Source organism: Mustela nivalis, assembly GCF_964662115.1.
Source record: "Mustela nivalis genome assembly, chromosome: 8".
Lineage (NCBI taxonomy): Eukaryota > Metazoa > Chordata > Mammalia > Carnivora > Mustelidae > Mustela > Mustela nivalis.
The window spans coordinates 100684619-100702613 of record NC_139027.1 but is presented as its reverse complement, the minus strand read 5'-3'; the positions used below and the strand labels follow the sequence as shown (position 1 = coordinate 100702613).

The 17995-nt window shown below is 39.0% G+C and overlaps 1 protein-coding gene across 12 annotated transcripts in view; it reads left to right on the top strand.

Moving 5' to 3' along the window:
• Positions 1-17995, top strand: part of CFAP61 (cilia and flagella associated protein 61) — a gene marked incomplete at its 3' end in the record, with an annotated part of 282754 nt that overhangs the window by 56006 nt on the left and 208753 nt on the right. For 11 of the 12 annotated variants that reach the window (XM_082745398.1, XM_082745393.1, XM_082745389.1 and 8 more), the window contains one exon: positions 4009-4168. In XM_082745398.1, the coding sequence (XP_082601524.1) occupies positions 4009-4168 (160 nt within the window). Of the gene's footprint in view, positions 1-3609; positions 3706-4008; positions 4169-17995 lie in introns of those variants that run through there. The other variant, XM_082745390.1, reaches the window with a different exon arrangement.

Here is a 17995-nt window from a genome sequence, read left to right as displayed (position 1 = left end):
ATTTACGGGCAACACACCGTGCTTACAGGTGACTGACGCTGACCAGAGATCACAGAACAGAGTGCGTCAAATCTGTCTCTTCCCACACTGGCCCCTGGTAGTTACAGGCCATCCGCATAGAATGTCTGGGACCTTTGCCTGTGCCAAGTAGGAAACTCTTGACTAGTTAAAGGTTTTTAACTGTGCAGACTTTCTTTGGCTTGATAGCTACTTGGGAGGAGTTTTGAGTTATCACTGTGCTGCCGAAATTACTTCTCATAACTTTATCCTGGCTTACCTTGACATCTGGTGTTTACTCCAAACTGAGATTTTGGGGAAGGGTGGTTGGAGGCCAAGGGTGGCTCCTAGAGACAGATGGGCAGAGCGTCTGCTCTGGCATCATCCACAGCATGGGCAGCAGTGGTCCGAATAGACACACTGACCTGCGGGTGGGCAGAGCCTGCCAACTCAGCCCTGCCAATGGCATGAAGCAGAGGGGATCAAAGCTGGCAGTGGTCACAATAAAGGCCCCCTCATTGTGGAGTATGGTCAGCCAAAAGGGGTGAGTGACTATAGGGCTTTTTAGAAGGAAGCGCAAATGATACAGGGCACACATGTCTCTCGATGGACCTGTGTGTGACGACACGGCCACGCATGTAGGGATTTCTAGCAACCAGAGCTTAATGTATCCTAATATATATCCTCATAGGAAGAAGAAAAACAAAAAGCAAAACTTTCAGTTTTGCTCTCTTAGTATAAGAGAACAGAAGACACCTTTGTGGTGGATAGTTAGCTCTGTCAGACAACAGTCAACAATCGATGCCTTTTGATTATTCAAGTAAAGAAGGTTTGCTGACTCTGTTTTTCCAGAAAACACACACATACACAAAGATGAATTTGAATACTCCCACAAATTCATATTTCAGAATGGTGGTTCTCAACTCTGAATAGTTATTTGAAAGAAACTCAAAGGAAAAAGCAGACATTTCCACAATATGTCCTTGCTCTGTTGCAGTTCATAATTGTGAACTTTTGTGAATTGTCACAACCCAGGATGAATGATGGGAATATAACAGGTTGTAGGATTGGAGAGCGTTGCATCTTTGTTCCTAATGGCAAAACATGTTTTTTCTCATTTTCATCAGAATGTGTGATCCATGCCATTTGAAATCAAATTCCAAACACAATGAGCCATTAGTGTAATAGCTCATTACTAACAGGGGTCTTATAAATAATACATTCTTACCATGCACATGCAGCATGCCGTGAAGCCAGCAAAAGGTATTTCGGGCCATCAAAGTTTCGTTGCGCCAGCATGGCTGTAGATTAGAAGGACATCTCCATGTGAACCAAGATGGTTGCCAATTTTCCCTGCCGAGAGTGAGGCTGGCCGTCTCTTTCTGCACATATGGTAGATGGATTGGTTAATCAGCGTCTGCTGAGTCTTGGGCCTAAAATTACAGAGAAGCCAGACAACTGTGGCTACGCAGCCTTTGTTCATGAGTGCAAACAAGACAAACAATCACTTGTTATTTGGGAAAAAAATTAAAATGTTTATTTTGGACTTTTATTAAAGTGTCAATGGCTTTATAAAACAGCTGTGTAAATCCTGCCTTGTACAGCCAGTATCATTGTGGGGGTGGGGAGCCGGGGCTCTAAAGAAAAGGGTATGCATGGAAAAATCAGTTTTTAAGAATTCCTCTTGTATTCCAGTATTAGGGAGAAAACAAAGGGAGTCTCACAGCTATTTTTCAAACCTATGTTTGAAAACAAATGACTTTCAACTACAAGACACATTTGAGAACAAATACTTTAATGCCTAATTTTTCTATGTGTCATGTAAAAAAACTGAGTATTGTTGAAGCTTAATTTTGTGCTTCAGTAGGTTAAAATATTAACTGTTTCCTCTGACTGTCATTTATGGGATGATGCTGCATTCTTGGGGTTAGGGAATGCCTATGATGAGTTCTTCTGCTTTCTGTACAGAATGGTCGTCTCAAGAAATGCAGCCTGAATACTTGAAGAGTAGAACCTAGTAATGCTGGTTTCTAACAGGAGCTGTCAGTCAAATCAATCAACCAGAATCTGCTTAAAACCCCTGTTATAATTCACAGGAGGAGTTATTTATGCACAATTTAGTTTGCTCTCTTCTAATTTTAGTGAAATATAATTGTATCACATTGCATAAATTTAAGGTTTACAACATAGCAACTTGATATATATATGGATGATATGCATATACATATGTATGTTATATGATATATATAAAAGTAATTATATTGCACAATAATTACTATAGGGAGATTAGTTACCTAAAAAACTAGGCATTCTTTGTTGCTCCCTTTTAAAATTTTAAATGCTTTCCTTGCAGGGAAGAATGACATACAGAATTATTGAAGGGACATCATAAAGAATTTCAGTCACAGATATTTGTCAGTGTGGACTATGATAGAGTTAAATTTTGTTGCTTTGTTCCTACCAATAACAGTTGTAGATCTGCTAATTACTCATTACAAGATAATTTGTTTTCTCAACTTCTGACATTTCTGACACCAAATGTGTAGGGTTTTGCTTACACCGACCAAATTTTCAGCTCCCTAGAGACCAACTGGGTGTCCTGCAGTTCAGTGCTGTCGCTCCCTGGAGGTAGTGTGGACCTCTCAGGGTAAGGGCTCAGGCCACCCAAGACTGCCCCCATTTCAGGTGCCAGTCATAAGTCTCAGGGGGTCACCTGTACTCCTAATTGAATGGCTATGAATCAGAGGTTCCCACAGCCTCCTCCTTTGGGGGTCAATACTTTGTTAGAATGGTTCACAAAACTCAGGCAAGCACTTGACTTACTATTGCCGGTTTATTATAAAGAATACAACTCAGGAACAGCTACGTGGAAGGGAATGCTTATAGCAAGGTACAGGGGAAAGGGCCCTGAACTTCCATGTCCTCTCTGGGCATGTTTCCTCCCAGCATCTCCATGTGTTGGCCAACCCAGAAACTCCTGATTTCTCTTGTTGAGGGGTTTTTATGGTGGTTCCATTAATGATTCATTGTATCATTGGCCATTGGTGATTGAAGTCAATCTCAAACCCCTTCCCCCTCTCCAGAGGTCAGGGGGAGGTGCTGAAAGATCCAACCCTCTAATTAATCACACGTTTGGTTTCCCTGACAATCAGCTCCCATTCTCCAGGAATCACCTCATTAGCATAAACATAGGTATTACCAAAAGGAGCTTATTAGGAAAAACAAAAGATGTTCCTTTTGGGAAATTACAAGTGTTTTAGGGGCTTTGTGCCAGAAACCAAGGATGAGGACCAAACATGTATTTCTTATTGTATCACTCTGTCCCACGTGTCTTCCTCCCTGTGTATCCTTCATCAGAGGCCTAAAATCATGGGACTGTTGTAAGAGGTTCAGAGCCAGGTATCTCTTCGGATCCTAAGAGGTGATGTATTTGTAAATCATACCCACATGGTGAACCAGTGTTGCGAGTTTACTTCGCTCAGACATCCCCACCAAACCTCTTTGCTCACATCTTTTCCCCTAAGACCATCCAATCAAATAAATGAATGAATTCAAGAAAAAGTTCCATTCTGAAAGCATAGGTGACCATGAACATCTCTGAATCCAGGGTCAGTTGGATGGAATCATGGCTGGTTTTACCAAGACTGTGCATGCTAGAAGGGAAGAAAGTGGACAAGAAGGATGGGCTCACCGTGGGATAATCAAAAGGTATGGGGCAAGTCTGGGCAAAGAGAGCACATGTTCTTTCCCTCCAGAACTCTAGCAACTTCTTCAAGTTACGTATCCACTTCTAGGATTGTTCACAGAGGTCATTCACTGGACATTTTTTGGAGCATGTTATATGTGTGTTATATGTGCTATGCATAGTGCTGGACACTAGAGCTTCTCCCTTAAATATCTCAAGGTGCCTGCCAAGCTACCAACCGCCTACATGCTGTAGGCTCCTGGAGGTGTTGTGATGAGAATTCATTTGGAGTCTGATAGAGTAATGAGATGTTTTGGGTGTTTCAGGTGGAAGGTGTAGCTGTTGGGTTCATGAGTGTGTGCTCAAGAGTGAACATGCAACTCCTGCATGAATGCTTTGACCTGGGGCCCTTCCACGGACTCTGTACCCCACACCCCGATGATGTTCTGCAGCCACCGGAAGAGCAGAGCGTTAAAGGAAATCAAGGTACAGTGGCTATCACAGGAACACATCAGCAGTTATATCCATGCCTTCTACACCATTGTGCGTTTTGAAGAGTGGGGGAACTAGATGGCTTATTTTATGTCTCCTTCTCCAATTCCCTTGAAGGTATAGTTTCCATGGTCAATCCTATTAGGTGCTCTCATCTGTGAGCACAGAGGGCCAAAAGCACACAGGTGTAGACTGAGATGATGGCTCTACAGCTTAAGGTTCCCTAAATTCGGAATTCCTGCCTCAGAACAGTCATTGTGAATAATCGATAGTATTTTGGCATTTTTACACACACACACACACACACACACATCAAAATAGAATGTGTTTTTTTCAGGTCAATAACTTGAGAAGTTTTGTATGGTTTTAAGTTTCAATCCCACCAATTAATGCTTTTGTGTTTGTGTCTTTGACAAATTATATAGTACAAGTCTACTGCAAGTATAGTCATTTTAAACTTGCTTTAAATTATTTCTAGCCATATGAAATAATAAAAAAAATTAGGTAATCTCAGACTTTGGTGTTTTGATGAGATCTTCCTACACAATGGATATCTTTCCAGGTAAAGTGTTTCCATCTTAAACCTGGCATATGTTAATTCACTTCTCTAAACCTGGGTTTCTCTCTTTGTAAAATAGGAATAATAATAATACCTCCTACATAAGGGAGTTGTGAAGTTTCACTGAGATTACTCATGTCAAGGGCTTTACTCTGTGTCTTTTTTTTTTTAAACTTTATTTTGAGAGAGAGAGAACATGAGCAAGGGGGAAGGGCAGAGGAAGAAGGAGAAGCAGGCTTGCTACTGATCAGGGAGCCCAGTGGATGCAGGGCTCAATCCCAGGACCACGGGATCATGCCCGGAGCTAAAGGCAGCGCTTAACCAACTGAGCCACCCAGGCATCCCTTTACTCTGTGTCTTGAGCAGACTTAGTGCTCATTAAATGTTGACCATCATTGTCAGTGATAGTTACTTGTTTGCAATTGGCCTTTCACCTGTTTGAGCTTTCTAAGGTTAAAGTCAAGGCATTTTGAATTGCTCTGCTTTCTCATGTCTGAAGGATGATGTCAAGATTGTTCAAAAATAGGAAGAGGAACACACTAGGCACTGGCAAAGCACTTGTCAGTATATGTCAGTATAAGCAATGGCAGGTGTCTATCTGGTTGATCTTACCCCCTCAGTGCAAAACCATGTGCATAGATGTACACATCTGAATGTTCACACTTTTTACAGAGAACTTACAGAGCCACAGATGGAGAGGTGTTTCCTTTTTGTACTGATGACCACAGTCTTTCTAAAAGAAAGGTTTGAAGTCATTATTTTTTAAGAGTGAAAGCCGGCTTGCCATGCTTCTCAGTGAAGAGATACTGGAGTGTTCTAAAGAACCTTTCAGGGATGCCTGGGTGACTCAGTTGGTTAAGCAGCTGCCTTCAGCTCAGGTCATGATCCCAGTGTTCTGGGATCAAGTCCCACGCAGGGCTCCTTGCTCGGCAGGGAGCCTGCTTTTCCTTCTGCCTACCACTCTGCTTGCCTGTGCTCGTGCTCTCTCTCCCTCTCTCTAACAAATAAATAAATTTTTAAAAAATCTAAAAAAAAAAAAAAAAAGAGCCTTTTAGCATGACACAATCCTGAACCATAAGTTATCTTTGTCACTTTCGAGTGCATAGATTCTTCTTGAAGGCAGCATTATATAGGTTTTATGGCTCAATTTTTTCATGCATAAAATGGAGATGAAAATAGCATCTAACCCAAAAAGTTGTTGGGAAGACTAACTGTTAGAATCTATGTGATGTGCTCAGCTCAGTGCCAAGCACAGGGTAAGGCCTCAAAAAATTTGTATCTCTGCCTGTGACTATGGTTATAAAAAACAAATTGAAAAGTTAAAGTTCTTTCCAGTGTGTTTCTGAGTATCCCTGAGACTACTATAATGTTCCATACATAGAACGAATGGAAAATTCCAATCTTAGAAACTATATGGGGAAACAAAGTTCAAAATTGAGGCTGAACCCTGGACTTTAAAACACACACTTTACAGCCCAGATATGGGAGCTGAAGGAAGTCCTACCTCTCTCTACCACCTTTAATATTTTTACTTAAAATTCCTTTTCTAGGAGAAAATGGGAAGTAAAGGAAATAGGAAAGCTCTTGTTATCTTCTGTGCCTTGTTTATTTTTGAAAATCCAGCTTTTTGTTCACGGATACAAAGATGATTATGAAATTGTCATCAGGGAGCACTATGATAGGCTTCCAAATAACTCAGGGATGGATTCACAAATCATCAACAGCTTATTATATCTAAGAAAAGAGTCATCAACACATTTTGCTGCCATCTTCCTTCAACAACAACAAAGAATGAGACTCCAGAGAAAATTCTAAATGTGCTATTATCTACTGTTCATTGTTTTTCTGATGAAAGTCTCAAGTTAAAAAAAATATAATTTCTCTAAAATATGAACTAAAATTCTTGTTTCAAATGAGCACACATCATTGTGCTTTATACATTGTATTCTGTTTAGCACTTTCTACTTTTCAAAGGATTGTTGTATATGTTATCTCATTTTGTCATCATAACTTGATACAGGAGACTAGGACAGGTGACATTTTTTCTCTTTTATACCCATCCAAGTTCACGCAAGGTTTTCAAGCTCATCAGGGGTGGACGGACCTGAAGCCCAGCCCTCTCTGCTTGGCAAGGTGACTTTTTATCTTGGATGGCTTTGTAAACTCCAATGGTGTGTCGCCTATATTGGATACTTGATGAGCTTTCTTCACATTTATGTGAAGTTGTGTGATGAGTTACCACTTTAAGGAGTTCTCAGTGGCCCACCCATTTCCTTCAAGCTTTTGAGTACGTGTGCGCACGTGCACGCACACCCTCTGGACAACTTCCATGTCCTGGAATCTTCACCTCTGTGTCTATGGGATTTGCCAGAACTGTAGAAGGCCTCTCTGCCCCATGCAAGAGGCAGGCTAGAAGGGCCAGGAAATTAACACTCCATGACCAGCCTCTGCTTCCCTGGCTTATGTCCTTGTCCCCCTATGCCTCTTTCTCAGTCAACTCCCAAATAAATAGTTGTACTGGAGTCCTTGACTCAAGATCTACTCAAGACTAGACACTGCCTGTCTAGTCTTTTCCCATCAGCTGTGACAACATTTATTTTTACACACCTGTCAGGAGTTCAGGTATAAATACCCCAACTCCCTCACTTCTTAGGTGGGATAACTCTTTGACATTAGTTTTGTACTGTCTTCCAGAGTCCCTCCTTCTCTCTATGGGATTGGGTTCCAGCTATTCCAGTGGTAATCTCTGTAATGACACATTGCTTACTAGCTGTCTTTTCTTCCCTTTCTCTCTTCCTCACCCCCCTACTGATCCTTCCTGGAATCACCTCCCAAATAAACCACTTGTTCTCAGATCCTTGGCTCAAGGTCTACACTTTCCCCACCAACTGTGAAACTTGCAATATCACACCAATCTCAACCCTTCTGAGCAGATGAATGTCAAGGCTCAACACTCTTAAGCCAATACAGTGGCCTCCCTCTTTAGCTACTTACCCACATTCTAATCAGCCTACTATTTGTTATTTCAGCCATATCACAAGTTTTCATTGGATTTGAAAAGTTTAACCCTGCACCTTCAATTTGCATTTTACTTCCATTTTTCAGCCACTCATTTTGCATATATAACCTTTTGCACACACTCACAAACTTTAGTTTTTAATCTACTAAACCTTGGGACTAAATTGGGACCAACAGAAACAAAGTCTAGTAAAAGTTTATTTACTTATTTTTTTGTGTGTAGTGAAAAGCCTAGATTAGAAGTAGCAGTTCCTTCCAATTTGCGAAGAATTCGTTAAGAAAGAGTCATAGATGTTTAGGAAAGATTTTCTTGTTCTGTGGGAGATTGTAGTAAATGATATTTAAGATCCCCTAAGATGCTATGACTCTGTGAAAACTCAGTAAACATACATTAGGATATTGCATATGCCTGGTAGTTTATGTGTATTTTCTTCCAATAACAATAAAATGGCTCAAAACGGTATTATTTTTACAGTTGGCCCCACTGCTGGCCCTGCCCAATGTTTGAAAATCACGCTGTGTCTTTTATCTGCTGCATCATCACAGTAAAGACTTTGGAATCAGAATCGAGCTGGCAAATTTCTTGGTAGTGCATAAGGCAAAATAGGGCACAGCCTGCATTTCTGCAGCTATATTGGCATCGCCACATTTACTGGTTAAAAAAAAAAAGCCAAGAGCAACTTTTGTTTGTCATGCAGGCTGGAGTGACCCGGGGAGCAGAAGTCTTGGGCTCAGATCTGTGAATGTCATTCTGTACGCAGGGCCCACTGTGCAGAATCTCTGTGGTACTGATGTGCCCTTGACAGGGAGAAACTTGGTTCTATATAACAGAGTTGTGGGCTTTCAAAAGAAGAATCAGTGTAGCTCTCTGTAACCAAAAGACTCAGAAAAGGTGTTGCTCACTGCATATTTAAAAGGCCCTTCAAATGTGATTTTCTTAATGTATCCATATAAAACATAGCAATGCTGCCCTTTAAATTTTAAAATTAAAATTAAATTAAATTTCAATTTAAATTAAAAAAGGTTACTTTTCGTCAGGACATGTTTCTTTATGTCTTATTTACATTTCTTTGGACTTCCGTTTTCTTCTTACCTCCAATTCTCTCTGCAGGAGGAAGAAACATCTGAAACCAGTTTCCAGTGCCAGAGTTAAAAAACAATAGCTAAATCAAACCTTATTGTGTTTCAAATTGCCTTTTAGCTTTTCTTCCTAAGGTTCCATTTTATATGCCTGGGTTGCCTTCTGTTTCACTTTATTTATTTATTTATTGACATGAGTACCAAATATGGATGAAACACTTGTGTTTAGAGCATAGCAGTATTTTGCCAAAATATTTGCATTATATCTCTCAGAACACTATTTTAACACCCAGTACATTCTGTAGTTATTAAGTGACCCACTTAATTCGCTGGGGCTGCCCTAACAAAATACCAGCTTAAAGAATAGAAATTAATTCTCTCACAGTTCCGGAGGCTTAAAGTCCAAGATCAAGGTGTAGGTGAGATCAGTTTCTCCTGAGGCCTCTCCTCTTGGCTTGTCAATGCTGTGTCTTTTCCCCATGTCTCTCCCATGATCTTCTCTTTTTCTCTGTTTGTATCCCAGTAATATTGGAGGAGGCCCACTCATATGACCTCATTTTACTTGAATTACCTTTTTAAAGACACTATCTCCTGGGTTGCCTGGGTGGCTCAGTGGGTTAAGCCTCAGCCTTCCGCACAGGTCATGATCTCAGGGTCCTGGGATCGAGCCTCGCATTGGACTCTCTGCTCAGTGGGGAGCCTGCTCTCTGCCTGCCTCTCTGCCTACTTGTAATCTCTGTCAAATAAATAAATGAAATCATGAGAAGACACTATCTCCAAATATAGTCACTTTTTGAGGTGCTGGGGGTGAGGACTTCAATATATGAATTTTGTGGGGACACAATTCAGCCGTAACACTTAGGGTCGTGTGTTAACCATATCCTGGAGCCCTGTGGACAAGACTACAAGGTCATGGTAGTTATGCAGATAGTGGCAAGAAAGTCTGCTCTACATGATGCTCATACAAAGCCTGAGACACCAACTCATATCTATCACACTCAGAATGTTGTCTTTTTGTAGCCACTAAATTTGTTTTTGGTATATGAAGGTAACAAAATTGCATTCTTTCAAAGCTTTAGCCACTCTTGCCAACTTTGCTATTCTAGACTTAACTGTGTGAGTTCTGATGCTTTGCTAGAAATTGTGATAAAACAATTATATAATACCAGACCCATGCCCAGCTTGTGTGATTATCTCCAGGGTTGACAGCATGAACTCTTACAGTGGTTTTTAAGGTGGAGCTTTTGGACTGGTAACCTACCAGGAAGATGATGCAGACTTGAAACCCAGTTTTGTTGTCAGGGACACTGTCTCAAAAGTCTTGGTGAGCCTTTTAATATCAGTTGATTCTTCAACAACATGGTGGTTAGAATCTCTGTGTGCCCTCTCCCCACCCCAATCCTCCAACCCCCCGGGAAAGCTTTTGACTCTCCAGAAACTTAGCTACTAATTAAGACTACTGTTGACCAGAAGTCTTCCAGATAACATAAATAGTCAATTAATACATATTTTCATGTTGTGTATATTATCTACTATATTCGTACAGTGATGTAAGCTAGAGAAAAGAAAGTAGTATTAAAATTGTAAGGAAGAGACAATATATTTACAGCACTGTACCGTATTTATATACATATTAAAAAAATCTGTGTGTACCTGGACCCGCACAGTTCACACCCCTGTTCAAGGATCAGCTGTATTTAACAAAATCTCTTGCTGATTTTTCCATCTTAATTCAAGTACTGATTTCTGCGTCCTTTCGAATGCTTTTGAAAAGAGCAGCAACAAATGATGGCACCCAGGTAAGAATGTTATTTTGCAGAGAGCAAGGTGACTGGGGACCATATTCATAGTCTACTGCTCAACACTAGGAAGGACTTGTGTTATGACTGGCGTGCTTGCTACCAGTCATTTCACCATGGTGGAAATACAAACACATTTTTATATAGGGCCCCGAGGTCTTTGAAAGAAAAGTGTCTTTATTTATGTTCGTTATGATCATTATGTGCTGGGATTATTTTCTCAGTAGGTGATGTCTGTTTTGCCCATATTTATGATGCAGGGGAGAAGGCATTTAATGAATTTCGAGAGTGTATTTGCCCGTAAAACACATCTCTCTTAGTATATTCACATGTAAATAGCCCTTTCATTTGTTCTCTTTGGTGACCTTTCTTCTTTGGGGGGTAGATCACAGTTTGTTGTTGTTTGCCATTTCCAAATGGGAGGATGAATGATAATAATGAAAGATTATGCAAAAAATCCACGTTTAAAATAATGTTGATATGCCACTTGTGTTGCAGGATAATTATAGTAATTTGGCTATTACTCTATATGGAGTCAGGAGTTAGTTGCTAGAAAACACGGTGATAGGGGTGATTCAGGGGGATTTTCATCCCAACAGGCTGTTTGATCCTGCTGACTTTTCTCTTGAAAATCAATTGCTTATGGTGAATACTCTGAATTCCCCCTTGATTAAATCGGCTGCCGGTGGGCTGCACCCATTTGCACCGGGGTCAGTGTGAGCTCTGTGTCTGTTTACACAGGGTTTTTGACAACTCTTAAAGTATCATGGACCAAATTTAATCTAAGCAAAGCAGCTAAGGAAGCAATTACTAAAAATCACAGTCTTTGCAGATGACAACAAACAAAGGAAAATGTACTAATTCTAAGCCCAACATGAAGCCAGTTATTTTGCTACTGGGTTGCAAGCCCCTTCTCTACTGCATGTTGCTCTGGCTTTTGGGGTTTTCAGTCTTCAAGGAATGCATAACTAGCTCAGTGGAAGACCTGGGACAGTCACCTTGGAAGCTGGCTCTGACTTGAGGTTTGTTTTTGACAACGTTCTCTTTTCCCCTCCAAGTTATGAATATATTCAGATTTTCTATTTTTTTTTTTTTTTGAATCAGCTTTAGGAGATTAGATTTGTCTAGGAAAGCATCACTTCATATAAGAAGATTTAAAAATTTTTAAAGTTATGTGTGTGTGTGTTTATCTCCAGTGTGTATGTACATGTGATGTAGGAAAGACCTTAGGGTTTGAAGCCCACGGCCAAGAAAGAATTCTTGAGACGTCTTTGATGCAAAAAGGTAATTTAATTAAAGCACGAGGACAGGACCCGTGAGTAGAAAGAGCTGCAGTGGGGTCATGAGGGGTGGAGGTTATATACCTACAAGTTGGGAGGAGGTTTAGAGATAGTGAAAGTCCCTAAGGAATTTTGGAAAACAAGCTCTTAGGACCTTGAGGGGATTTAGCTATTGTTGGGAAAAGGTTATTTATTACTGTCTAATAAAACCTTGATCATGAGACCTTAATCATTAAGACCTTAATCATAAGATGTATATCGGTGGGCCATATGCTTGGGGGATGATTGCCAACATGTATCTGGTGGGGGGGTTAGAGATAATCAAAATTTCTAAAGGAACTTTTATATGCTAAAGTAGACTTACAGGATCCTGGGGGAAGAGAGGCTCAGGCTAAGATTGCCTTTGCCCTTAGCAAAGCATTAAAACCAAGGCAGTTGAGTTGCTGGAGGAATGTCCGTCTGCCTGTTTCAAGGACTTGTCAGTGGGCTCTAAGTAGTAAAGAAATTTAATAATTTTTTCTTCTGCCTTTGTTTCCCACATCACAGACATATATATATATGTATGTGTGCCAGACATATATATGTACACATGCATACTATTAAAAATTATTAAATAAAAGTTTATTTAACACTTCATGAAGTGGATTATATTTTTTTGGAGAACTATAATATGGGGCAGTAGCTTTTACAGAATAAAGAATAAAGAACAAGGAAGAAGAAAAACAAAATATATCTGATGGGCTGGGATGGATCACATAGCCTTGTTTGGGGTAAGAAAACCCAGAGTTGGTTTGGCTTTTGGGGATTGACTGACTGGATATACTTCCTTTTTGGTCAAGTGGAACACTTTAGGGACAAGAAGATTATATAAGTGTCAGTTTGCTGATGGGGCACCCCAGTAGTGTAAATATATATGTGTGTGTGTGTATACATACACAATATTTTACATTATATATAATTATTATAATTATTAAGTTATAAATAACATATTTATATTTACTTGGTTTTCAGTTTCTATTTATATATGTCTAACTCCATGTGGAAAAAGACTTCTGATTTCAATCTTGAAATAGTTTAGAGAAAAGAGAAACATAAATCACAAAGCAAACTATGAAAAAAAATTTATCATAGGCATGAGAAAATATTCAGCTTTCCTAAAACTGAAATGCACATAAAAACCAGAGATCTTTTTCTCCCACTTTTTTGCATACTAAGTTATAAGTATGTATTATAATTAAGATACTTCCTCCGGAGCAAGGAGCTTATCAACTAGTACTTCAGATTTCTGACAGATAGTAAGGTTGGCTGATAGAATACTCTGGAATACAGGGTAGAAATGGTTTCTGGGGGCACCTGGGTGGCTCAGTGGGTTATTCGACTCAGGTCATGATCTCAGGGTCCTGGGATCAAGTCCCACAGGGACTCGATGGGGAGCCTCAGTGGGGAGCCTGCTTCCTCCTCTCTCTCTGCCTGCTTTTCTGCCTACTTGTGATCTCTTTCCATCTCTCTCTCTGTCAAATAAATAAATAAAATCTTAAAAAAAAAAAAAAAGAAGAAATGGTTTCTGTTCTTTGACTTCAGCTATAGCAAGTCTGAGGAAAGACTCCTCAGTCTGTAAAGAGATACACATTCTGATTAAGCTAAATATTTAGCTTAATCAGAATACTAAAAATGGATAAACAAATATCCAAATAAATAAGCAAATAAGTTTGTAAAACCCCAAATCTCCCACAGGAGAGGGATGGCTAAACTTGTGGGTAGCCACAGGAAGGCTGTACAGTAGCCTTTTAAAAGGTTACAAAGAGTGAAGGGAAATGATATAATCTCATGTGAAAAAAATCAATGCAAAACGAATTGAAATCTGAATAAAACTGCCTAAGAACCACATGCTATGAAGAGCCCTGGGAGAGAATGAATTAAAATGACAAAAATTAACTGAGTCACAGAAATAAGACAAGGGCAATGCTTTTATTTCCTCCATTTTTTAAAATGTGAAAACAATCTTAAATTTACATAAAAGTTGCCCATACTTTTTCTTCTAAACCATCTGAAAATAAGATGCCGACATCCTGCTTAGTCATTTGTGAATACTTCAGTGTGTGTTTCCTACAGAGGGACAGCCTCCTTTACAGCCCCAAACATCCATCAAGATCAAAGAATTAACTTGAACATGTTACTCCCAACTAATCCACAGTCCACAAACTTTATTCAAGTTCCCACATTTGTCCCAGTAATGTCATCCTTCTTGGCAGAAAGATCCAGTCCAGAATGACAAACTACCCTGAGTTATCTGTTGTCTTTCATTTTGGAACTGTTCCTCTGAGTTGCTTCTAATATGATGCGCTAAATACTTTTGAAGATGAATAGGCCCCTGCTTCTGTAGATTGTACTTGAATCTGTGTGTCTGCTGTCCTGATGAGATTCAAGTTGTGCTGAATCCCGATGAGATTCAAGTTGTGCACACCTGGGAAGGCTATCACAGAAGCAACTGGGTTCTCACTGCGCCATATCTGGTATTACAGACTTTTGGTCTGTCCCATTACTAATGGTGTGTGGTCGCTTTGATCAGTTGATTGAAGTGGCTCTTGTAGGTGAAGAATTAAGATTGTTTTAGCTTTTTCTAGCTGGTACAGAGACCTATAATAATTTCACCATTCCTGATCTCTATATTGATTCTGCCCTAATTCACATTTGGAATTAGCAGCTTTTGCTGATGCTATTTTAGCCCTCTCATGGAATTTCAGCTTTGCTCTGCCCAGCATCCCAGCACAGGCACTTGCTGCTGCCGCAGATGTCTCCTGGGGTAGGTAATGATCTCGGTGTCCCAGTGAGTCAGTCCCTGTGTGAAGCATCTGTGTCTAGCCTCCAATACTGGCTGCTGTGTGGTCCATTGACTCTGCTTGTAGCCAAAATAGGCTTCACCCTAGTGGGCACTACTGTCTCCTCTAACTAGGGACAGTGAGGACATTGATAAATTTCTAGGAGCGTCATATAATCCCAGAAATATTTACGTTAATAACATTTACCCACACAAATATAACCTAAGGAAAGTTAGACATCTCTTCTTATTTAACAGCACTTTTTATTATTATCCTATTCAATGTATCTAATTAATTTTTGATATCTCTCACTTTGCAAGGAAAAGAACAAGTCCCTTGAGATTTTCCAGGAACCCTCTGGGAAGTCAGTTAAGGATCAAGATTTTACTTAGGATTCAATTTTGGGAAGGCATAATGCCAAAAGTTGTCAAATATCTTAAAAGATTTGAACTCCTGATGTTATAGGATTACAGGTTGCTGTGAAAAAATACTGAATTACTGGGATACCTTGGGTCAGTTGGTTAAGTGTTGGCATTGTGCTCAAGTCCTGATCCCACGGTCTTGGGAGTGAGCCCTAAGTCAGACTCCCTCCTCAGTGGGAAATCTGTTTCTCCCTCTCCCTGCAACCTCTGGTGTGTGCTCTCTCTCAAATAAATAAGATCTTTAAAAAATACTTAATTACCTATTTAAGCAAAGTAACTACAAATAACTCAGAAGTAACTACAGGAGATAACATAGTTATAACAAACAAACAAACTTGCCTTAAGACATTTTAAAACCCGTTTATCCGTGGGGCACCTGGCTGGCTCAGTCTGTGGAGGGTGAATCTCTTGATCTTGGGGTTGTGAGTTTGAGTCCCATGTTGGGTGTAGGGATTATCCAAAAAAATAAAATCTTTTAAAAAATTTTAAAAACCCAGTTTATCTGATTTCTCACATAAACTTGCCAGTCACCTCAAGAATAATAATTTTAAAGATTTTTAAAAACAATTTATTTGACAGAGAGAAAAAACACAAGCAGGGGGAGTGGCAGGCAGAGGCAGAGGCATAGGGAGAGGGGGAAGCATGCTCCTCACTGAGCAGGGAGCCTAATGTGATACAGGGCTCCATCCCAGGACCCTGGGATCATGACCTGAGCCTAAGGCAGATACTTAGCTGGTTGAGCCACCCAGGCACCCCCAAAATAATAATTTGAGATCTTGAATGAGATTGCTTTGAACCTATAGATCGGTGTGTGTGTGGGGGGGGGAGATTTGACATCTTTACAATGTAGTAAGATAACTAATCTATGAACATAGTATATTCCTCAATTTATTTCTATCCTCTTCTCACAAGGTTTTATACTTTCTGCAACATATGCTTTTCATATCTGTTGTTAGATTCATTCCTAGGTATTTAATATTTTCACACTTTTGGAAATTTTATCTTTAAAATTTTTTGTTTTCAAATTGTATATTGCTATTATGTAGAAATGCAGTTTGTTTTGGATATTGACTTTATATCCAACAATCTTTCCACACTGATTTATTAATTCTGTAAATTTATCTGCAGATTCTTTTGTATTTTTTTTTGTATAAGTTTTTAGTTCTTATTTTCCAATGCTTATTCTTTTTATTTCTTTTTCAGGCACTGATTAATAACTTGAATAGAAATGGTGTTAGCAGGCATCCTTTTGTTGTTCTTGATATGAAATGGAAAGCTCTGAATATATTACCATTAAGGATGGTTTTGTGAATACTCATTATCAGATTAAGAAAGTTTCTGTATTTATGGTTTGCTAAGAAATTTATCAAGAATGGTTTTAATTGAACTGAATTCTGTAAATACTTTTTTTCTGTATTAGCTGAGTTGATCATATGATTCTTCATTCTGTTAATGAAGTAAATTACATTGATTAATTTTTTATGTTAACTATTAGTAATAGACTTCTTATTCTTTTTACGAAGTGCTGGATTCTTTGCTAATGTTTTATTGAGGATTTTTACGGCGAGAGTGGTCTGTAACTTTCAGTTCATGAGATGTCCTTGCCAGACTTTGAAAATGAGGATCTTTTGACCTCATAAAACAATTTGAGGAGTATTCTTCCTTCTTCTATTTTTGGGTTTATGCAAAGCTAGAGGTATTTATTCTTTAAATGTTTTATAGGATTTGCCAGGGAAGCTGTCTAAACCTGGTGGGCTTTTGGGGGGAAGGTTTTTTTTTTTAATTGCAGTTTCAATTTTTTGAATGTTGTAGAACTTCTTTGTCTATTTGATAGTTTGTAATTTTTTATCAGAACTTGTACATTTCTTTTACATTTTCAAATACAGTAGGATAACACTGAAGCCATTCTTCATTTTTTCCCCCTATTACACTTTTACTATTCATAAGCTCTGTAGTGACACTGCCTTTTTCAAAATTGCTGACCTTGATTATGTGTACTCTCCTGTCTCAAACAGTCTTGCTAGTGGTTTGTCAATTTTATTAGTCTTTCCAAAGAACAAATTATTAGCTTGTTTGGTCCTACCTATTTTGTGTTTGTTACTTATTTTATTTCTGCTCTTTTCTTCGTTTCTTCCTTTTTATTTTTGGTCTTATTTTGATGTTTCTTTTCCTCTCTCATGATGGAGCCTTAACTCATTGAGTTTCAGGGTTTTTTATTTCTTTTCTTTTCCTTTCTTTTCTTCTGTGAGTGTTTAAATTATAAACATTCTTCTCTGCTTGGCTTTAGCTGCAGCTCACAAGTTATGTACTGTATTCATTATCAGTATTTTTGAAATTTCACTTTAAGTTACTCTCTGGCCAAATTGTTTAAGAGAATTATTTATTCTCAAACATGTGGGGGATATCTTTTATCTTTCTATTAATTTTATTGTGGTAAGAACACTTAACACGAGAACTGCCTTCTTAAGTTTTTTAAGTATACCATACAGTTTTGTTAACTACAGGCACAGTATTGTTCATCAGATGTCTAATACGTATTCATTTTGTAGAACTGAAACTTTATCCTGTTGGCTAGCAGCGCCCCATGATCCCCTTCTCCCATCCTAACTACCACCGGTCTGCTCTGTGCTTCTGTGAGTGACTATTGTAGATACCTTCTCTAAGTACAGTCACATAGTATTTGTCCTTGAGTGACTGCCTTATTTCATTTAGGAAAATGTGTTCTAGGTTTATCCATGTTGTTACATACTACAAGATTTCTTCTTTTTCAAGGTTGAATAATATTCTGGGGTGTGTGTGTGTGTGTGTGTGTGTGTGTACGGCACCTTTTCTTTATCTATTTGA